This window comes from Bacillus rossius, chromosome 3, assembly GCF_032445375.1.
Source record: "Bacillus rossius redtenbacheri isolate Brsri chromosome 3, Brsri_v3, whole genome shotgun sequence".
NCBI classification, from domain to species: domain Eukaryota; kingdom Metazoa; phylum Arthropoda; class Insecta; order Phasmatodea; family Bacillidae; genus Bacillus; species Bacillus rossius.
The window spans coordinates 104,909,499-104,934,644 of NC_086332.1; the positions used below are offsets into that span (position 1 = coordinate 104,909,499).

A 25,146-nucleotide genomic window follows, 5' to 3' on the forward strand; every position below is an offset into this window, starting at 1 on the left:
TGTGCAACAATGGCTATGTTAAGCAGGTATTAAAATGTTTTTATTTCAATATTGTGGTCCTTTTTGTTAGTTACAACTTGTAACAAGTCACAATCGTGCCCCGCTAAGACGACTGTTCCTTGCACATACAGAAAAACACTAATAAATTATCTCATCGACTGTTGCAGGTAGAGGTAGTTAGGGGTCAAAATCTGTTAATGATAATGAAATTATTTGAAAATTGTTTCTGGTTGAATTTAAATAAAAGAGTTCGAAGTGAAGTAGGAAATTTATTTATTTATTTACATTTGTAACATTCCCACTGACAGCTAGAGAACTTGTTTGGTGGGCACAACATAAAAACACAGAAACAAAAATTCATAAAGAAAAACAAATACATAAAATGTACGAAATGTTACATATCGTTACTATTATTAAAACAATAATCGCAGTGGGAAAACTACTGGGTTCGTAAATGGATAGCCCAATTAAAGATTTTACTACAATACATAGTTTCATTGATTACCAATATTTACATCACTAAAAAATAATCTTATAAAAATGCCTAATAATCAATTACACTTAAAAATGTTTGTTCCCCAACCACTCGGTTCTTACACACCGCACACCTCGCTGGGCCGCACCTCGCTGGGCCGCGGCACCCCTCGTGGACCTCCGTCGCCGCCGTTGCACTTCCCTTCGCAGAGGTTCCGCTCGGGACTCTCGCCGCACCCGCTGCACTATCACTGAGACTCTCTCGCCCTGGAAAAACTCCCCATAGGCTGGTGTCCCGGGCTTATTAAGGCCCAGGCGCCACTTCTAGAAGTCACGAACGCGACTGGGGCCAGTCACGTCATTCCGCACCGACCCGACGCCCGAACTGTTGAGAAGCGCATCGGCAGCTCGCGCTGGATTTCCCATTGCTGCCAGATGCCAGGTAGCGGCACCGAGGCGGGGAGCGGAGGGGAGAAGTGACGACCCTTGTAATCCGCCAGGCACGCGTGGTATGTCTCACGTCAGCAGCGGCCACATGACGTGAGACTCGCGTGGTATGTCTCACATCAGCAGCGGCCACGTGACGTCAGTGGCCATGTGGGGCTGTCTGCCAGCCCTGCTCAGGTTCATAACAATATATTATTAAGGACATTGATATACAAGACACGGCATACAAAACAAAGAGGAATATGTAATAAGCAATATAATAATATTTGAACAAGTAGAGATTGATTGCAGAAATTAATCTAAAAAAAATGAAATCATTATTGCTAAGTAATGTACAAAACATATATTTTATGCAAGTATTAAACTGAAGAACTCTTGACTCCAGTATTACCCTCTTTTATCGCGTAATCGTCACAATCGCGTAATTGTCGCACATATATTTTAGGCCGTCAAAATTGTGATAAAAAAAATGTCTTGCGTAAGCGTCGCATGTTGTTTTTGGTCCCGCTATTATGTCCCGAGCGCTTTGTGTAGGTAACTTTTCTGTATAAAACAATGTATTTTAAAGTAGAAATCTAATATTTATTCGGACATTACCATTAAGTTGTTTGACGTGTAAATTTTCTTTTGAAGACTTTTTCAACATTATTTCCTTTATCTGACCGCCTGCGTCGCCGCGATGTACTGCTTATAAACATGTAGCCAGCACTAGTTGGCATCATTCATGTTTGGTTATGTTGCTTCCCGTATAGAGCGCGCGCACGTAGTCTAATATAGATATCTCGCCGATGCATGCAACGCGCGCTCTCTGTCAGGTACCAAGTTAACTGCATTTGATGGCCCGCACTCTTTCGTGGCAAGCGTGTACTACGACAGTTACGCGTTAGTTCACGTCACATGTTCAAGTGACTTGCGTTCGCATCACAGATTTTGTTTTTCTCTTTAAAGTTGAAGAAAGGTTTTTGTTTAATTAATTATTAAATTAAATTGTTTCGCATGCTATTGTATAGTACTCCACTTTTTTTTTTTAAATAAACGTACTTTCCATGAACGGGTTTTGCTTTTATGAATAAATTTACCTAACAAAACTAAATTTTTCGCATCATCGTCGCAACCATACTTTTCAAACTTGATTTTAGAATAAAATGTGCGACGATTATGCGAGAAAACATGGTATCAGGTAAACATTTACCTGATACCGTGTTTTCTCGCATAATCGTCGCACATTTTATTCTAAAATCAAGTTTGAAATTTTTACAATTTAGCATTGAACTATAACGCTTATATACAAAACTCAATGTTCTACGATCTAAAATAGTATATAATTTAGGAAACTGATAGTGTCTAAGACTTGATTTGAAAAACTTTATTTTAAAAGGATTTTTTTTCACTATCAGAATTGATGATATTATTCCAAATCCCTTAACAGTATTTTAATTTGTATCTGACTAAAGCTAGGTAAAGGATAAAAATAAAACAAATATTTTAAATGTAGGACGTTATGTACTCGATTAATGCTATAGTTCTTTGGGAAGTGAATACAAGAGAGTTGACATACAGATGAAAAAACAATTTGGATATTGTGATTTGAGTGTTGTCAAGTATATAAATATTGCTCATTGGTTAAAATTTCCTAGTGAAGGAAATAATTGTGGATTTAGTTTATCAAGGGGAAAAAAATAAAGTTTACACCATTAGCCTTGCTATTTATGGAGACCAATGCTTCAGAATACATGATTTCAGAAAACATGTAGGAACGCATTAGTTGTGCTAAGTGAGGGATTGGTGTATTGAATAGTAAGGTAGCTAGCGTACCTCCTTGAGGAACTCCAGAACTAGCAGAATATAAAGAAGAATTATGATTGTTTATTGAAACAAAGAAACATCTATCTTTAAGATAGATAGCTAGTAACTAATTTAAGTTAAGCCAAAGTTTGATAATTTAACAAATAGAATAGAATAATTATTCCTGTAACATCATAAATTTACATGTCCTTTCGGATACTGTATGTAAAGGACAAAAACCTTCACTCGCTTTTGCCGTTCAGTCCTGTGCCTTCACGAAATAGTATCTCTAGACTTTGTTGACTAGGTACAGAAACCACGGGAACTATATCCTGGTGGACCAATGGACCAACCGGGTCTTTGCAGCACATCTGGGACCTAAATTTCTAGTTGAAATGTCCGAAACTTGCAGAAGAAAACAGGTTAAAACTTATCGCGGCATGGCCCTGACACCAGATGTGAAACTGTCTGTCCTTAAGCACTCATGAAATGTTTTTTGCAGGCCGCCGCACCTGCCAGCACAGCACTCAAACGACAGGTGAAGCTACACATAACTGCACCCACTACAGGGAAGAGGCAGATGCGTGACCTCACCCACCAATCACAACACAACTCTGCACAAGGATATAGCAGTATATAAATTGCCTAACCCTCGCAACAAGGCTTTTCTGCAAAAAAATAAAACAATAAAAACCACAAACTTCTTTCTGATTGACTGGTGCAAAAAAAAAAAAAGATAACTTTAACATCTCCTGTGGGAACGAACATCTGCCAATTTTCCCATCATAAGAAATACATGCAGAAAGCACCAGAATATCTCGGTAAAAAAAAGTCTCTAGAAATTTTGTTTAAAAATACAATACACAATGTTCCATAATCATAATTATAGCTTTCAAATGAATACAAACATAATAATATACACATAAAAACAATATTTGAAGTGAATAAATATTGAAAAGACATTTACACAAATATTACCCTAGCAAAAAGTGAAAACCAATAGTTAAATGGCTTTTCTGTATAAAATAATCAAATATCACAAGAATATTAAGAATTATAAAATACAAGTATGAAAAACTAGGTCACCGGCCTTGGATCATTAATCAGCTGATAAACTGTCTCACTGGGAAAAATATCATGGCATAAGAATGCTAGGCAAAATTGGGGAGGGCAGGTGTTTTGCAATCTCACTAATTAAAGACCACCAATTATTGACTCCCCCATTTAAAGTTGGGCCAGATCAGCCATAATAAAAGTAACTAAAAAGCATTATTTATTATTAAAATCAAAAGTTTCTTTTCGATCTGACTGAATTCTGGAAAACTTGATAATTTTAAAAGCTATACAGTAGAAGGGAACTGTGCACTTTAGTACTTATATTTTAAAAATGAGCCAATTTAATGGTAAAATCCTTAGTTACCTACTACTTATCAAACACTACACAAAATGCTGGAGTGCAAACGTAGCAATTGCAGCGGGCACACCCACCTACCTGCAATGACATAGACACTGTGATTAATCTTAAAATCAAGTATGCAATTTGGTAACTTAACACACTTCTGTGAAATATTTTTGCTGTCATAATTTCAAACACTTGTCTATTAAAGTTAAATGCAGGCTTTCACGGTCTTTGTCTAAAAAGCTATCTTGGCTAACGAGGTTGAGGCACGTCGAAGTGGAAGAATGTAACTACGGTTCCCACTGCATTGAACCAGGCATCTTCAGCACAATCTACCATTTTGATGTGGATTAACATCGAAATCCTAGACAGTTTACCAATTATTTATTAATATTTAATATTATCTCCTTTTTTATGATATTCACAATTTCCTTAATCTTCATGGTCCCTTTCTGTATATATTAACATTTTATAACTTAAAATTAAATTAAAAACCTCAGATCTCATGCCAGCATTATCTGTTAGTTAAAAGTTTTTTCTAAAGAAATAACCAGTGTAAAAATGATCAAAAGAAGATGTACAGTTTGTGTTGTAAGTACTATAGCATAGCAATCATTCTGGTTTTATTAGTATTTATTAGGTTATTGTGAACATGAACCTGACAGTATGAAAACTTGATTTTAAGATTAATCACAGTGTTGATCCATTGCAAAAGGTAGGTGTGACCGCTGCATTTGCTACGATTGCACTCCAGCCTTTTGTGTAGTGTTTGATATCAAGTACGTAATTAAGGATTTTTACATTAATTGACTCATTTTTACAATATAAGCATTAAGGTGCATAGTTTCATTCTACTCCATAAAATTATCACGTTTTCCAGAATTCAGCTGGTTGCCCACCCAGTAGAAATTTTGAAATTTACATTTGTGTGATGTGATTATTTTTCACTTCTTGTATCAAGAAAAAAAAGCAGTAGATTATGCTTCATTTATCAAGTATTACATCTCACTGACAGCAAGGTTATTACAGATTAAAAAAAAAGTGATAGTGAAAAGGAAATCAGCCATGGCTAATATGTAAGGAACCATTGCATAATGTATCTAAAATTATCTCTGGAAACCACGGAACACTTAAATCAGATGGCTGGATTGTGGTTTGAACCTGTGCCTCCTGAAATGTGGTCAGTTTCAGGAAAATTTGTAACTAATCCTAATAAACTATTGTTCAAAAACCCTTTTTTAAATAAATTATGTTCTTCGTTTTGTTACTATGGAAACTCTCCTTCTCCCCTACTACGAGGTTGAATTCTTATAAACACCCCTTCTGTTTTGAGCTTGATGTTTCCTTTATTTATAATGTACTAATAATGTGTAGATGTGAACACATGTCAAGTTACTATGTATATATACTTTTTTTTACTCCCCAGATTTTTTGTGTTGATAATGACTCACTCTACAAATGCATCGGGACAGCCAAGCATTCTCTTACTGGCACTGGCTGGAAACGCCTCTCAAACTGCAGCAAGTACGAGAACTGTCAGAGAGAGCTATGTCTCTGCACCAAGAACTATCAGAGAGCGCTCTGCGTCTGCATCAAGAACTTGGAGATGGCCGGCGCCACCACTTCTGGACTGTCGATGTGCACGTCGTGATGACCGTCGACATAAACATAACTGAAGTTGGCTCTCTCTCTGAACATGTTAAATGCTTCCTGGAGCAAAGCCATGTTGGACTTGATGTAGTTGCTGATCGTGACGAGCTGCGGACACCTGACGTTTCTCAGGATGTCCACCAGAGCATCCACATCATCCGTCCACAGATACAGCAGCATCTTGAGCCGCTGGTCGATGACGATGGCGTGGCCGTCCGATTGCTTGGACGTGCCACGTTCCAGTAGCAGCTTGGCTCCCTCCGCGGATATCGCATCCCAGCGCTGGTTCACGAACTTGTCGAGGACCTCTTTCGACTGGTAGATCGGGGAAGCCTGAAACTTATCAATTTTCAACAGCCTGTTGGCGTAACTACGGATTCTTTCGGTAAACGACTGGGTGTTTATGATCGGAGCCACGGCATCGAGCATGACCAGCCTGTCCACCCGCCACGGGTAGAGGGCTGCCAACATGACGCCGAGCTGGCCCCCGAAGCTGTGTCCCATGACGACAAACCTGTCCCAACGAAGGTGGTCCGCCACTCGCACGACTGCGCTCACGTAGTCCAGGAAGTCCAGCATGAGGCCGGGTGGGAAGTGGGACGACAACCCATGGCCAGGCAGGTCAATGCACACAAAGTGGTGGGATGTTGGCAGCAGAGGCACGAGGCGGTCGAAGCTGTTTACGTTGTCAAGGCCTCCGTGAAGAACAAGCACTGGCTGTCCGCTTCCGTCATTCCACGCTTTCGCTGCAGCCAATAATGCAGAATCATGTATGAGAAAACACCAGGATACGTTTTCACACTTAGCTTAGGGTTTTAGAATATTCAACTTACAAAATTATGTATTTTAAAAACTTTTTTTTTGTTCAATAATGGTACTAAAAATGACAAAACATTCGAAAACAGACACAACATTATTTGTATTTAATCTTTTATCAGCTACATGTTCAACAATATAAGCTAATCCAATTACCCAATTTACCCTTGAGCCATGCATTTAAAGTTCTGCCTTTTACAAAAATTGTGGGGGAAAACATTGGCATTGACAACCAACACAATATTATTTTCCTGCAGGGTACTGCAATATTCAGTTTCACACTTTAACTCCAGAGAATTGCCCTGTTTCCCTTTCATTTTTCCTGTCTCAGAAATCAATCCAGTAAAACAACATAGGTAAATAAATTAAACTTCCATACTTTGAAACATATAATATGTAAAACTGATCATAAAATCTATTCTAGCATAATAAACAGTCTGCACTATTATCATTTTCATCCAGTGATGGGCATATTTGTATTTGTAAAAACGAATATGAATTTATTTGCAAAATTTACTTTCTATGAATGTGAATATAAATATACTTGTATTTACAGGTGTGAATATGACTATATTTGTATTAGCAATTGTGAATATGAACACAGTTATATTCATATTTTCGTGTGAATATTTCTGTTCATGTACTTAATAGAAAATATGAATACATAAATAAAATATTCATATTCAAATTCACTTATCAGTGAATACACGTTTACCACCTTCATTCATATTTAAACTGCTTTCTCAGGCTGTACACAACAATTTTTGGAACTTTACAATCTCCTGGAGTAAAACTTGAATTCCGCACTTCACCAAGAACTTAAATATGGTAAACTAGCTGCAGTACCCAGCGTTGCCCGGGCTGAACACAGGGTGAAGAGGAACTGTTTAGAGATCAGATGTAGTTAGTAATTGCCTTCTTAATTTGAATGTCAAGTGTGCAAAATAATTTATATCAAATTCAGATCCCGACAGACGTTCTGCCAGTTTATAGATATTTACCTGGTCTGTATGTAATCTAGACTCTATAAAGCAATATAGAAAAAACCTGAAAAATAAGGGATTACTAATATTGAAAAGATTCCATTATCTAGCTAATGCTCGGCATGCATTGCAATGCCTCATTCAGTTTTGTTTTGTAATATGTTTGAAGTAGTTACACATATACAAATAATCTATCCATGTCTCTAAATATATATTTATCTCTATCTACATCTATAGTCCTATATATCTATATATCTCTCTATCTGTATTTATCTCTTTATATCTACATATATACCTCACACTATCTCTATGTATTCTATATGAGGGTACTGATTGCTTCGTTGTTAATATCACACGGGTGTTTTTTACTTGTATGGGAAAATTAAGAATGATAAGGCATCTAGTGCGTGGCAACAATGTTAATACGCAATAGGAAATAAACTTTAAGCGCCTGCGGCATTGTCAACACACACTTCGTACGTGTACTGCATGTTGTATCTAACCCCCTCCAACGCATTTGATTCTAAATTGGACTTTTAGTAAGGATCCCTAATGTTATTGATAATATAATATAGCCTATAGCCTTCCTCGATGAATGTACTATCCAACACTGAAAGAATTTTTCAAATCGGACCAGTGGTTCCTGAGATTAGCGCGTTCAAACAACCAAACAAACTCTTCAGCTTTTCTTAATATTAGTATAGATATAGGAGTTCAAAGGGTTAAGCATTAAAAAAAAAAAAAAAAAAAATCCATCAACTAAAACATTATAAATTATTATCACTTAATCAAAAGTAAAGTACACACAAATGTGAATTAACAACATGTAAGATGTAGCATAAACAAAAATAATTGCTTACAAAATTTGAATTGAATCAGTTATCTTCAAAAAAAAATATTTAAATACTGAGTAGTAAAGTATAAACTAGTACTAAAAAAAATAAATATATAATTAAATATAACAATTTAGTCTGTACTAGTAATGAAAAGGATAGCTGTTTGACCGGATATCCGGTATCTGGCCAACCTTGAAGCCGGATATTTGGCATAACATTGCCAATTGGAGCATCGTAACGAGCGAGCTAGCATAGTTGGCACACAAACGATCAGGCAGACTCTGGTGGATTCGGGTCTTTTTGTTCATGAGCGAAGTTAGGAAGTGTTTCATTGACTTGTTGAATTTATTGTAAACATGATCATTATTGAGGTTATTAAATAAGATTATTTTAATATAGGCTAGGTAATTCTAAGCAGATTTAGCGAAGAAAAATTATGTACATCAGTAAAGAAAAGATTGCCTTTATGGGAATATTTTGATATAAACAGTGACGATCAAAAGTTTGCTGATGGTTTGATATGCAGTGTTAAAATTTCACGTGGTGGTGAAGGAATAAAGTAGGAATTCCTAACTCCATGAAAGCAGATATGTACCAAACAAAACAAACTTAAGTATCTTTTTCTTTTGTTTTTAATTACTTCATGGCAGGTACCTACATAATATAAAAAAAATATATGATTCAAGAATATTCTTAATGTTATTGGTGTAAATTGTATATGGTTTTATATAAATCATAGTTTTTGAATAAACTTCTGACTTACCCAGACAATACGATAACAACAAAATCATTTACACCAAGTTTTCGATTTTTAATTACTTTTTGTAAGGTACATTTGTAGCAGCAGAGTTTTGTTGATGGTATCTTATTTTTTCTAGATACTTCTGCCATGAAAAATCATATAAAAACAAAACAGATGAATTCCTTGCACTGAATAAAGATCCAATACCGCTGTCGTGCCTACTACAATGCCTTGAGCCATCCCCGGGACAAAGTTATTTTCAGTATTGGCAAAAAAGCAATTGACTATGACAGAATTATTCGAAAGGAAATTGCTTTGGGACATAAATAATGCAAACGCCAAGAAATACCATTACTTAATCGCAGAAATGATTGCACTAGACAACGAGTCATTATCCATAGTAGAAAGAACTGGATACACCAGACTCCTAGAACAAGCTTTACCTCGCTATAAATTGCCAAGCCTTACGTATATTACCCAAAAAAATCATTCCTGACATCTAAGACAGATTTATGAGAAAATCAAAAGTAACATTTCAAGTGCTCTCGCAATTTCGGTGACTTCTGACATAAGGACTTACTTACACAACAATGCTAGCTTCCTGAGTTTCACAGCTGAATTCAAACTACAAACATGGAGTTTTTGCAATGAAGCCTTTCTACTCATTCATGACAGTGGCCCTAACATGGTGAAGGGTGTTCGATTAGCTAAGTACGAGTCTGCTAGATGTTTCATACAAACGCTTCAGAGAGCTATAAACAATTCAATCAAAGCCCAGCCTGAAGTAACAACAATTATTGCTACTGGTAGACGACTTGGTCGCACGTCAATCATTCGGGCTTAGCTCAAGAAAAACTGCTGGCAATTCAAAAAGAGCTAAATTTAAGCGAGCATTAGTTGTTGCATGATATCAGCACTAGGTGGAATTTCACTTTTGGTAAATATGTAGTTTAGCTGTATTTGCGAAAAAAAATGTTAAAAATCCGAAAATACTTTTATTATATGCCCTTTAACTTCCTCTTTTCATTAAACCCGGCGGAGATAAGAAATTCCAAATACTTTAGGAGATATCACCGTTCTTATTTTGCAAAACCAGACCTGTGCAATCATTCAACCGCCCATTTTTTTATTTTGCCGTGTGTTCGTGAATGCCTAATTAATTAAAATGGTCAATTAGGTCAGGTCAGTTACATTATAAATACTTCCAAACTAAGCGGACATTAAAAATAAACTGAGGATAAGTTAGATTCGAATCTCTGATTCAAATTAGAAAACGTACTGTAATTATCGTACCGTGCTATAAAAACATGCGAAAGCTAACCAATGGCTTAGTGCAAGAAAGACATATGTAAATATTTGATAATTATGTACAACTTTATAGGCAAAAATATTAAAATAAATTAAATTAGTATAGAGGACTTATAAAAAAGGTTTATATACGCACATAAACTTAAAAAATTAATAAACAATAAAATTAAACAGAAAAATTTAAACCTATAATATCAGATTTCAAAAATTATATTGAAATAAAATAATAAAGGGGCAGCATTCCGCTGGGTGCAAAAGTTTAAGCGGGTGAAGTGACAGATTCGTTTTTACACTGGTTTCTGCTCCATGTACGGTCCAAAAAACTTTGCAGTTTTGACTTCCGAAATGTCTAATTTGCCAACTTAAAAAAGCTATTTAAGAAGACTCGAATTATAAATCCTAAAGAGCAGTACCTCACCCTAAAGGGCACACACTTGAGTACGACAGGGTACATCAGATTCGTTTTTACACAGGTTTCTGCTCCATGTACAGTCCTTTTAACTTAGCAATTTTGATTTCCGAAATATCGAAATCACCAAGTTAAAGACGATATTTAAGGAGACTTGAATTATGAAACCTATAAAGAGTTACCTCACCTCAAAGTGCACCCACTTGAGTACATATGGGTACATCAGATAGGTTTATACACTGGTTTCTGCTCCGTGTACAGTCAAGTTAACTTACTAATTTGGACTTCCGAAATGGCAACTGATGTACCTACCTTCTTAAAAAAATATAATAATTACAAATGTACACGTAGCACAATCCAGGTTCGTAGGTATGTTACGAAAACCCTCCTGTATGTCACATGTATGTCACATATGTGTCACATGCGGGCTATATGATACCAGATTTTTACAGGAGCCAGCCGAAATAGAGAAAATGTGTCATTCTTGGCAACTGAAGTACCTACCTTCTTAAAAAAGTATAATAATTACAAATGTACAGGTAGCTCAATCCAGGTTCGTAGGTATGTTACGAAAACCCTCCTGTATGTCACATATGTGTCACTTGCGGGCTATATGACACCAGATTTTTAGAGGAGCCGGCCGAAATAGAGAAAATGTGTCATTCTTGGCAACTGAAGTACCTACCTTCTTAAAAAAGTATAATAATTACAAATGTACAGGTAGCTCAATCCAGGTTCTTAGGTATGTTACGAAAACCATCCTGTATGTCACATATGTGTCACATGCGGGCTATGACACCAGTTTTTTACAGGAGCCAGCCCAAATGGAGAAAATGTGTCATTCTTGGCAACTGATGTACCTAACTACTTAAAAAAATATAATAATTATAAATGTACAGGTAGCTTAATGCGGATACGTAGGTATGTTACGAAAACACTCATCTATGTTACACATGTGTCACATACGGGCTATATGACACCAGCTTTTCACAGGAGCCAGCCCAAACGGAGAAAATGTGTCATTCTTGGCAACTTATGTACCTACCTTCTTAAAAAAGTATAATAAATCTAAATTTTCTATAAAAAGTGTAACATGCTCACTTCACTATTATCCCCCACTCTAAGCATGCTATTTAGAATGTTTTCTCTATTTTTATTTTCCAATTGCCACCATGCAAAACTTATGAAATTTTAAAAATGTAAGGTAACAAATGGCTAATGTTTAAAAGTTTAAGGTTAGTATGCCTTTTTAAAATTAGAGCTGGAATAATTTTTTCATTTAAAACTCTAATTGCCATTAGTCTTAAACATGTGCATGTAAGAGTTCAGTGAATTCCATGTTATGAAGAAAAAAAAAACCTATTTGATTAAGCTCATTTTATAGATCCAGGCTCTGAAAATAAGTACATACTTGACATTTAAAAGCCTTAGCATGGTACCTACATTGTTATTGTAACAGCTAAAAAAAAAGGCTGTATACATTTACTAATTTTTCTAACGTAATTGATCTGAGACATGGCTGTCTCAGACATGTTACCTGTCAAAGAATTCCCACTTAGGTTGTCCATTCTCTGAAAATTCTTGGAAAAGATCAACAAGTGCTGCTGGAGTGTGGCCTGTGAAAACCAGAATATGAATTACTTAAGCAGCTTCACATAATGAACGGGTACCTGAAATGTGAAAATGTTTAAATTCCTATAGTGACTTGAATACTTGAAAGACATATGAATATGGGATGCCCACAGGGTTCGGTACTAGGGCCCACACTATGAAACATAGTAATCTACAAATATTTCGTGGGCGGAACAAAACAAAACAAAGTCAAAACAATTGGATATGCCAACAACATAGCACACGGTAACAGCAGACAAGAATTACAGACAATAGCAAACAAAGCTATGGAAAACACACACATACGGATGGGAACTAATAAATTAACCATAGCAACCGCAAAAACGGTTGCCCTACAAGTCAAAGGAGACCTATACAAACGACCACCACACATGAAATACAACAGCATAAGTCTCAAATTTGTAAAACAATACCTATACTTGGGAGTAACACTAGACAATAATTTAAGTTTTTTCCCACACACGAAATACATCATACATAAAAAAAACCTTTTGAACAGCTAAATAACAATATTAAAACACGCACATTGAAATGACCTTGAGGGCAGCTCAAAGGTACGTTCTATTGAAAATGAAGAAGATATGCAAGACCATGTCATACGTTGCTATGCATGGAAGCGAGAAGAATGAGACCCAACACTTCAGGAAGGAAATAAAATAAGAGGATAAGATATAAACAACACAGGCAGACATATTAATAGATAACAGGATTTAAAATCTGAAAACATAAAACCAGCAGCTTAAAAAGTTTCCCTTTACACACACAATGCTTTAAAACCCCGGCAGTGTCTAATGGCTAAGAGGGGTTCAAGGTTATTTTCGTTTAAGTGACTTGAATACACACGCCACTGCTGAGTGAACATTAATTTCTAGTCTCTTTAGAAATATTACTGTACTGTTATGATCACATAGCCTACTATAAATTCAAACAAAATTTTTGATTCATATTTTAAATAAAAATTCTCATAACATGATTAGTTTATTTTGGGGGAAATTAAATTGATGTGAATAATAAGAATGTCAGGCCACACTCATTTATTTCGAGTAATAGCATTGTAAATCTATAATCACAAATATTATTCATTTAAAATGTTTTGTCATTCTTATATACCACACAATGGAAATAGTAAATTAATAATTACATACAGTTCATCAGTGTTCTGTCGTAGCAGATTTGCTGGTTTACAGCCACGACATCCTTGTGCAGGAATTCGTTGAATGCCAGTATCTGTTTCTGTTTACTGGCATCCTTCCAGACACGGGGAAATGGTGGTATGGTACAAATGAGGACACTCCTTCGACTCCTGATGGTCATGAATCGAAGGAGCCTCCTCACAACAGATTTAAGTTTCAGCTGTTGTGTCCCCACCTGAAACAATTGTATTATACACATCTTTAAAATATTGTTTATTAAGGGCTCGGTTCAAGGTCACGGTTGTGATTCTGTCCCGCTGGAGAGCGCTAGTAGTCGCGATCAGTTGAACACTCGTTATCACAGACATATATTCTTCCCGGGCGCCGCTGTCATCCGGGTAGAAGCGGGGGGGACACGATAATTACAACGCGGTGTTGCCAAGCGTTATCTGACACGTGACGCTCGCACCAAGGGCTATGGGCTACCGAAGACAGGCGGTTCCGCGGTCGCTCTGCTAGCTATCCGAGGGCAGCTAGGCAGTGCCTTCTGCTTCTGCGTGTGCTATTTGCTTGCTGGTTTAACCATGGATATATTGAATAACAGTCCGTGGACCATTTGGCCGGCTGGTGGGAAAGGCAGTCTGGTACGATTAAGGAAAAGTTAAATAGAATATTACCTACAAAATTATATTAAAATTAAAAAAAAAAAACACAGAACTAAGGGCAAAATCCTAATATAGTGATTCAAGAATTAAAACAGAATTATATTTCTGTGTATTCTCAGTTTAAAGTTATTTCCATAAATGACATATATATTTATTTCAATGGTTTCGATTTTAGCAAACAATATTTTAATAAGTTAACGTAACTTTTTTTAGTTTCCTGATATCATCATCCAATCGGTTTTAAGTTCAATAAATATTTGATACATTCAGCAAAATACGTACCGTTTGTTTGTTTCAAATGTTACTATATTTATATAAATTTTAAATTGTACCGTATTAAACTAACACTGGATTGAAAAGAATATGCTGTGTGACAAACAGAAATTATTCAGTGCAATATATACTAATGCAGGCTAATACTTTACCAATAAATTTTTTTATATATATTTGAGGCCTATTGACTCGCGTTTTGATTAGGCTGGGACAATATGTTACAAAACGCAAGCAGAATTAATAATAAATAAACAACATTTTAGCATTTTTTCTACAGTTTATTTTCATCTCGTGGTTCCGGGTTATAAATGTCCAGAACATTTAATGCAATACTTCACTTGACCCAATATTTTTCACCCAATATACATGTAGCCCGCGATTGCCTTGTGATCCTTACAATCTGGAGCCTCGCTTATAACTTATATTGGACACAAAAATATTTCCTTCATTGCTGCGATGAACCTCCCCGTTTTTCACAGTCATTCGAAAGGAAACTTGACATTTGACTACTGTTAACGTAAACACTGCTTTATATTAACATAATTCCATGTAAACAATTTAGTATTTGTAGAAATAATTTAGGCATTAAATAAATAACGCCCAAACGCACCTCCTGTACTTTGAACCTCCGGAAAATCACGAATTCTACTCATTGAAAACAGAGACTTTACCACTCGCATCGGAACTACACATGTAGGTTTTATTTAATTCCAATAAATTATTGATATAAACTTAACCACGCAATGTTATGATTTATTTTCATTACCTACTTTAATTTTCTTACTAAATGAATATGACTGAATTAAGCACAAATAATCAAAAACCGAAATGTCACGTTCATCCGACCTTTTCTTATCCAACATTTCGTATTATCCGACATCTCAAAAATAAAAACTATTCTATCGGAAACATAAACGACAATTTGTGTCATAATAATTTTTGTTGATCCCGACTCTAGGTAATGCAACTTATTATTCAGCCAGATATTTTTGTTATTTTTTGGTTGTAAAAATGTTTATTAGGTTTGAAATGTTTAAAACATTAGCAAATTTTTACTTTTATAATGTTTTTATTAGCAATTCCCTATTAATCCGACATTTTAACTATCCGACTTTCTGCTGACCCGTTTATGTCGGATAAGCGAGACACTACTGTACGACAACACCGGGACGGCCTCCACTGGGTGACTGAGGGGTCCCAGTGTGATGTAGGCGCCAGCAGTGCTGCTCTAGGAGCTGAGGTGAGCTGAGCGAGCAGGGGGCCGAGGTGGTGGACATGCCTCAGCCTCTGTGCATAGCCGGAGCTCTAGCGGCTTTTCCGATTGCGTATCCACGCCCGTGGGGGCCCGGGGCGGCAGGGCCTTATGGCTAAGAGCGCCGGGTCAACAAAGAAAAGGGGGGGAAACCCCTGAAAGGTCTATGTACGACTGTATAATGATTTTGTTATAGGTATTCTATGAAACTCAAGCAATATTTAGTTTCCCAGGTAAACTTGTAGAGTTACAATGAAGATCGTAAAAAAGAAAAAAATATTTCTCCATGGTGCGATTTTGGTTTGTGATTATTTGAAGTATCACAATTGATTTGTCTACTATTTATATCAAATATGATGTATTAATTACACTTAGCTTTATGCTAAGTAAAAAATTGGCATTCCAAACATATAAACTCTCGTCAGTGTTGTAATGTTACACAAATTTAGGTAAGTAAATATAAAGATTTACCGTGATAAATATTTAAATTTTTCAAACATCATACATTTCACTGATTACAAAACCTAAATTCAATCACAGAATTTTATTTAGTCTGATATTACAATAAATTCAGTTACAGCTTCCTTAAAAAAAGCAGAACGAAAAATTGGTTGTCTGTAAAGTCGGTTTACGGACGATAGTTTAACGTGACGTCATAACAAAACATTGATGAAATTATTGATCCAGAAGAAAAGTAAATATCATATTCGGCCTGAGACTGAGCCGTAATAGGTTTTTGCAACCAAACCATTTAGGCATTAAAAATATTATATTCTTTGAGGAAGATTTTTATTTTTATTTTTCTGTCCTTTGTATAATAAAATCTACCTCTGCATACATTTATGAATAAAATTGAATCATTTTTATTGAATTATCACTATTTTGTATGGATACAAAGGAGTGAAATGAAAAGTAAAATTTAATTAATAAATTTACTTTAATTTGCATTCATTAATTCAAATATATTTATTACTTTTGAAATGTTGCGTGCGCCGTATTTATTTTTACAAGTACAAAAAAAATTCGCAGCTGCCGAGTTCGAACCGACTTCCTATGGATGGGAAGTTAGCCTTGCTGACCGCACGGTCACGAGGCCATACTTCATAACGATAGTTTCAGTTGTTATATACATATTTATAAAAATTTTGTTCACGGTAGGGGAATAATATAATTTCGTTTTTATAACACGATTTTATAACAAATACGCATCCCAAACACACCAAACTTATTTATAATGTGTTACAATATTTTTTAAAACATTGTGCAAAAGATCCCGGTTGTAATTTGAATTATTATGTGTAACTGTAAAACACCATTTTTGGTTCAAAACGTATTTGAATATTCAACATTACTTTTAAATAACCGTACCGATTGTGCTGAAAATCGGTGGACGATCGTTAAATTACATAATATTAATAATTCAAACTACGAAAATATGATTGAAAAGTCAAATCGATGGTTGTTCCAATCGAGTGGAAGAGAGATGCCATGCATGCGTACAATGAACATGAAGAAAGAGATGCTACGCATGCGTACAATGAGCAAACAGGACACATCCGTAGTGGGACACTTTTTCGTGCGTGCAGCCGGCGTTCATCGATTTATTAGACGTTGTAACGTCAAAATAGAATAATTGTGGTAATAGTTTTAAGTTGTTTTCTAGGAATTGTAAGAGGCCTGAATCGGTCTGCACTTCAGAGTCAAGATAAATCTTCTACCTGTGTCACTGTAGTTACTTCGGGATCAGGAGGCTGGAAGTGGGGTCAGTATAAGAAATACTGGAAAATTCGTGAACACAATGCACAGTGATACAAATAAGGCCACAACTGTAATTAATTAATTGCACAAGTACTGCAGTCTTCCTTACTCTAGTTTTGAGTCCATTTCAAAATCGTACTATATGGTAGCAACTCAATTAATAAACGTTACCCACTAATTTTGTGAAGCTACGTAGTAAATAATCAATATCCATGTTTTACTTGAGTAAGTCCCATAAAGAATGCATTATTATTAGTTAAAAGTAATAGGAAATAAATATTCTAAAGACCATGACGAATTAATTTTTTGAATTGAATGGTTCCTGCAGTGCACTGTCTTGTGTGCTTTTCTTGTAGGTTTAATAAATATGGTATTACATATGAGGGTCTGAATATCCTGTTTCCTTGTAAATTTATCCATGAAGAACTCTCAATTTGGCTGTTTTCAACAATGAGGTTTGGTAAATGCTCATTAAAATCTTCACAAACAGCCGAACTGTAAAATAAAAATAAGAATAAAATGTGCTTAACAATAATAAAATAAGAAATTAGTACAAATACATATTTTAACTTAATGTTAAATGCATGACAATTGTTAAGAAAGCATGCTTATTACACAGTTATGATTTGGCATTTGATTCGGAAATATTGTTTTCAGACAAAGACGTGTAATGATGCAAAATGGTCATATGTTAATGAAATGTATCGCTACAAAACCTCGATATTGTATAATCCTATCATCTTATTAAACGTTTTTAGGGCTTAAAAAAACAAACTTTTTTAAAAATGATTATTACCGTAGTTCTGATTTTACTTAAAGAATTTATTATTAATGAATGCTCAGGATAACATGCAATATTTTGTTCTTATGTTGAGAATGACAATGGGGAATATTCTGTATGAAAACTAAAATTATTCATAAAATGTTTGTTCACATCGTAATTATCACTGGAGACAAGAATGATTCATCTAAGTGCATTTAAAGTAAATCTTAATTTCCGCATCGTAATAATGTAAGATGTAAACTAGTCCTATTATGTTAAAATTTTCCGTAGCAGGTTTCCTTTAAAAAACTTACTGAAATGTACATCTAAATAGCCTTAGTTAAATATTTATAATTGTTTAATTATTTCATGTATTAAAAATAGCAAGACGAATAGTGGAACGATAATAATGCTGTGGCTATCAGTCCTCGCGTATCTTTATATTATTACTTTTCTGTTGAGGTTTTCCCACTACTATGCCGAAACACACAAGACCTTAAAAATCACAGTGAAAACCTACAGCTATAACGAACATTTCTCTACTTCTTAAAAATAAAAGTAACTATTTTGTAGTGTTTTTTTTCCTGTGTATAAAAAAATAATTAAGAAGTTGTGGTTCCCAGATAATAATGAAATAGCTTCACACGAATTCTTAATTCACACGTTTTTCCAGCTCTATTTAATTCTATTTTATCTTTTTAGCTAATTTCCTCAACTCTTTCAGCTGTAATATGTATTGCAGTTGTATTTTGTATGCGCTGGCTTGAATATATGTTCTTTATTGGGGTAAATAGTTATTTGCACTGATCTGACCTGAAGAATAAAATTTAGAATACATGTAGATTTTAAATGCTCAGGCACATTATAAAATGTTCATAAACTAATTCTATCAGTTAAATAGTTCGTTCATATTTATCTTTTTCAAATACATGGTGAACAGCGTGCGTTGTGGATGTAATAAACAACATTTATTATTTTATTTAACAGTCTGAAATCAATGATGGAAATATTCAGTTTACCTATCTATTTACAATATTAAATGAGTTGTTCTATTTAACTTGCTTTACATGTCATTTAAATGTTCAGTATTTTGAATATATATATTCATAAATTAAGAGGTAAAAAAAATCGCTGCTACAATAACTGTCCAAGCAATGTCACAACGACTCATCCATCTAGTTGCTCACTCAATGGTCCTCAGAAAAGCACTGTTCACCGTAGCTAAAATTGCTAACAGCTCGGCTGTAAGCAGACTATTACCAAGATAACGACTGGACATTGAGTCAGAAGTTCTTTGATGTGGTAATGCACAACTTCGCGAAAATTCGCCCGCTAAGAAGTTTGGCGCAAATTATACTGAAGATTATAGGAGAAAATAAACGTAATTGCAGTTACTAAGTGACCACTTTACTACATAAACCTAAATGTAATTGATATATATATATATATGTTCCAGCCTCATGAACCATCTAAATTAACTTACAATTAACTTTGTTTAACATAGGCCTAATCAATGGCTACCATATCAAAATTATTTTCAAGGGCCTGTCGAATTACTACAATTTCGTAAATATAGTTTGTAAAGAAAAAATATTTTTTCCTGTTGTTCGAATCAAATACAACCATGTTATAAAAAGAGCAACATAATAACATTGTGCGTATTATAATTGTAGTCATTGGCATGATGATAGTATTACATTCTCTTGTAAGTAAGAAATTGTTTAACTGATAACAATGTATTAATATCCTACTTAGTAATATTCATTTTAAAACATCCAATATTTCAACTCCATTAATTTCAGCACCGACTAGTTTTAAAAACTTTGATACCTTATTTTATTTTACAAGTTCCCGTGTGCCGGCGGGTTTGTTAGGGCTCGGCGTATCAACTACCTAATCTTAGGAACACTAATGCCTAAATTTATGGGCCAATAAATGCAAGACAATGGCCGCGAAAGCCGGCGGAATCTTTATTACTAATGCCTAAAATTTATTTCAAAATCTCTGATCCAGATTTAGACGTCCATAGGTTTTTTGATAGTTTAAATAGTTTCATCGCATTTTTATGCAGTAATTGAGCTTAGATAGTTTCTTGTGAAATTGTTGCTTTTCAACGCTCGCTCTTTACGTCTGCCAGTCCGGGGCGGATGGACAAAGAAATTATATAAAAAAATTATAAAGTTTTACAAATATTCATGACACACCCGGAATTCTGATCCAAATTCCTTCCAAAGGTACATAGCGACTTCAGCTACTGTCACCTGAAAAAATACTGTTGAATATCGCATAGAGTGGTCATTTCATGTTGCACATTTAAACGGTATTGCTTGCAATCTTTTAAAAAGGCTTGCTGAATTTATAGGCAGGCAAAATAATAAAACTTTAAAATGTGTATTGTATTTCTTGTAAGGCAGCATGTACCATACACAACCTATAAAGCCAATAAAAACATTTTACAAATGAATAATATATTGATTTCCCGCTGGAAATCTTTAGCCCTAAGCCGGTTGTACACTACAGAATTATATACTGTACTGATGTGTTGCTTTAAAAAGCATACTCTAGCCGTGAAACCCATAAAAATCATATGGACGAGTGGCCGCTATGCGCGTTAGAAGTGATGTATCAATATATGTAAGTGATAGGGGAATAATAATGTCTACGAATGTGTGGATTGTCTGCAAGTATGCAAGTGAGCAAGTAGACAAATGCGCAAGTATTCAACTAAGCGAGTGTGCTATAATGCAAAAATTTCATTGAGCACCTCACTCCTGAGCCCCGTTCCCCTATCCTCTTTCGAATACGACACTGTTGATAGTTAGTTACCCTGTAAGTGTTACGCTTTTGTTATGCTGATTACAACATCGCCTCATCTTACTTTACCAGCTGTAAAAAGGTTACAAATAAATTTTCTTAAAATAATTGTTGCATCATATAAATATATACCATTTACTTTGACGTTTAGATGCTAGAAGAAGCTTCATTCGATTTTTCATGGACTTTCTACGTTGAGATAAAGGTCGCGAGATCTTGGAACACTTACGCCAATTTCTTCCCATGGCTGGAGAATTGAACCGAGGAACAAAATCACTTGAAGTGTGGGTTTACTGTCGCGTGGCAGCTGATGATAAGGGGTGGGTGAGGGGGAGATAGGCGAAGTGGCAACCAGGCCGTTCCTTCTCTCATTCCACGCGGCCCTTATCTCTTGTCCGCCGCCGGCGGGGCACGTCATATTACCAGCGTGCATTGCAGCCTATACATCAGGCACTTCCACAATATTAATTTAAAAAAATTAGTGTTGCTTGTATATTTAACCAGATACATTGCCAAAGCCAAGGACTTTTCGTGAGATTGAGATATGACCAACGTTGTTACGAGATGATTAAGGGGGTAGAACATATTGACTGATAATTGTGACAAAATTAAAACTTAATTTTACAATATCAAACTTAAAAACTTAAATTAAATTAAAATTGTTTTCGTAGAAACCTGTATGCTTATAATATCTACAATTTGGTGTTTGTTTTAGTTTTCTATTACAATAACTGGCGGAATCGCGTGCATTTAAGTTTAACCTGTAAATCCCTATCCCGCCATTCGGCTAGCATGGGAGTGAACCGAGCCCTTAATATAGGTTGATGACCTCCTTCAGTCATTGAAATGTGGCTAGTGACATTAGGTAATATAAATATCTTAAAAGCTGTGTCATAATACGTATCACAAGTTCCATACATTAATAAATATATTTTATTAATTATATTGTAAATACTAACAAAAATCAGGAATGTTAATTTAATAATTTTCATTGCTGCACAACATTAGCTCATTAATAAAGCACAGCTTACTGGATTGTAGTTACAGCAATGCACATGATAGATTGAGTCAAGTCGGTATCACGATATCAGACATTTTTAGTTTAGGTCAAACGTTTTATTTCCTAAGTTAGGATTGCATTCATTTAGGAAGGTATTGAATACCAAATTAAAGGTTGGCTAGGTTAGATCACCTACATTAAAGAAAGTATTTTTGCGGAAATAATTTGATTAGGTGAAGTCCATTAATAAATGTCCGGTATCGTGATATAGGCTAGTCCCGGTATATTTTATGTAACACATTTGACAAACTCACCAACACATCATTGGTTCCCACCAGAAGAATAGCTTTCTTGTGTAAGAGGCCAGTGTGTGCAAGGCGTTTCACATGGTTAAGTGTGGCCTGTGTACACTGACCACTCACACAGCTGCCAATCTTGTTCCTCCCCCTTCCTGTTAGCATAACACACAATATTTTATAACATGTGGCCACATTTCACAGGAGCAACTGTAGTGCATATCCTTAACTGTTAGAAATTTCCAACCAAGGGTTTGTGGGTTCATGAATAATATGTCGGACACCACAGCTGGTTATTTTCATTACCTTAGTATAGTTACAACAAATACGAAGAAAATAACTATGATATTTAAACAAGAAATATTAATTAACCGCTGTCTCAACAATATCTCTAGTTGGGGCATAACCATTTCATTTCATTTTGAAACATTTTAATAACTTATGGCAATAAGGTTAAGTTCAGTAAAATTGTCATAACTGAAGCACTTATTTTTTCAGCAATTATGTAGGAGCTCAGTTCTTTAGGAAGCTGAGTTTATTTAGGTTATTCATTTATTGAACTTATAGTTATCATTTTGTAATAATTACAACAACAGTTATACACTTTACCGCAATACGGTAAATTATCAATTCTTGAAAATTTTTCAGCTATGTTAAGTTGTCAGTCCTTTACATGGAGTGGTTGATTGAGACTACAACCAACCAATGTTCTTGACTGAAGGTCCATTTGCAAAACATGTAGTAGCTATTGTTAAAAGTAATAACTCATTGTTACCTTCATTTTCACACCCAATCTTGTGGGATTGGTAGCCTAAAGTTCTAGCCAACCTCACAAAATTCGAAGCCCCCACCAATTGGGCATCAGTGAACAGAGGCTGAAAAAAATAACATTATTGAAAAATTAGACTAAGTATAAACTAGATAATAATTGTAAATGCATAGTGTAGTGGTATACAGTGTACACATACACTCTGCGGTACCTAGTCTGTACTACAGACAGAATACAGTAATAAGGGAGGAAGTAGATATTTAGTCAAAATAACAGTATAACAGCTGTACAGAATGTGCTGGACATGCCAGTACACCAGAGGGGGGAAGGGTTTACTGGAGAAAAAAAAAATCCCTAATTCGTGGAATGAACATGGCAAAAAGGTATTCACAACCTAATGTTTGTAAAAGAAAAAGAAAAATTAGAATTGTGTTTTACAAATAACCAGTTAGTAAACAAGTACTTAAAGTATTAACAATAACAAGATTCTGAGTTAGAATGAAAATTAACTTAATTAACATAAAAGATTGAATCAACAATACAATCAACAATTATGAAGTGTTACGAATTACATAGTTAACACTATTTTTTCCTATGGAAAATACACCTATCCCTCACTTAGCACGACTAATTCGTTCCTAAAAATGCTCGTGTTATTCGAAATCGGGTATTCTGAAGCATTAGTTTCCATAAATAGCAAGGCTAAATTATTTAATGTGGTCCAAAATTGAGTAGGAAAATATCCTTTACGTGATATAAATGCGTTGAATAACTCAACTATAAATATGTCACACCATTTATCTTTATATGCCTAACATAGCTCTTTGTATTACAAATACAACACCGCGTAACGGGAGATACTTGGATATGTACCTAATCGTCAGTCGGCTGGCTGACTTGCCCGGGCGTAACCTTCAACTCACGTCGCGTACCTTTTCAAACCATCCTTTACTGACAGTGAAACCGATATTACTCTCCGGATAGTTACATTTTAATTTTTCAAAAATTAAAGTGCTTATTCGCGTATCACCGCCTAGTTCACACCAACCCTGTCAGGCCAATGATTATTTTTTTCATTGCAACATTCATTAACAACTATTTCCACATGAATCATCTGTTCATTTCTGTTCCGGTAACTTATGTCAAATATATTCCCGCTAGTACAATTAACAGCATCAGACCTATATCAACTTTTGGTAAGAGTCCTTATTTCATACGATTGTGCGCAAGTTGACTTGCTTAAAACTAAAGTGCTACCAACATAAGCGTGGCCTTCATGACAATATGCGTGCCGTAATACTTCTAGTTTTATCTCAAATACTTAAACACGATGCATTATGAGTGATCAAGAACGTACAGTTACCGGCAGCTGTATGGGCAGACGTTGCTTTTGTTTGAGTGAATTCCCTGCCACTGGCTAGACCGAGTTCACAGCCCGGTTTGTGGCCCGACGACAACGGTACGGCATGGCGGCATACGCACGGACGTAAAAAAATTTGGTCCTATACACTCCATTGCCGCATTTTAACTTGCCATAGCTGATGTTTGTACAACAGCCGATAGAGTAGACAGACCTGCGTGCGCATCTCTTCCCCCCTTGTTTGGCTAACTGCATGCCACGGCACATCTGTTATTTACAGAAGTTGAAAAGACTTCATGGCATCGTGCTCGACTTTTTTTTTTTGCCTGCTGAGATTTCGTGCTAACTGAAATTTACAGACGTGCTATTCAAGACTAGGGTAGTAAAATTCACATCGCGCTAAATGAATCCGCGCAATCAGAAGACGAGCTAAGTGAGGGATAGGTGTACAAACAATCAGGGCTATCTCAGTTAAAGAAGTGAATAATTGATAGGTCTCAGTCACTTATTTAATCAAATGTAAATGAAGACAGCTGTAACAGTTTTACATACCGGAAGCGCCACAAATGTTACTCATGCGAA

The 25,146-nt window shown here is 35.4% G+C and overlaps 1 protein-coding gene across 8 annotated transcripts in view; it reads right to left on the reverse strand.

The window, feature by feature from the left end:
- Positions 1–253: 253 nt before the first annotated feature.
- LOC134531100 (serine hydrolase-like protein) overlaps positions 254–25,146 on the reverse strand; it is a 39,944-nt gene continuing 15,051 nt past the window's right edge. For 2 of the 8 annotated variants that reach the window (XM_063366644.1, XM_063366649.1), the window contains exons 2-5: positions 23,211–23,310; positions 22,454–22,590; positions 13,627–13,849; positions 3,430–6,501 (exon numbers count right to left, since the gene is read on the reverse strand). In XM_063366644.1, the coding sequence (XP_063222714.1) occupies positions 5,675–6,501; positions 13,627–13,795 (996 nt within the window). In that variant the 5' untranslated portion in view covers positions 13,796–13,849; positions 22,454–22,590; positions 23,211–23,310 and the 3' untranslated portion in view covers positions 3,430–5,674. Of the gene's footprint in view, positions 1,091–3,429; positions 6,502–12,386; positions 13,850–22,453; positions 22,591–23,210; positions 23,311–25,146 lie in introns of those variants that run through there. The other 6 variants (XM_063366646.1, XM_063366645.1, XM_063366647.1 and 3 more) reach the window with 5 other exon arrangements.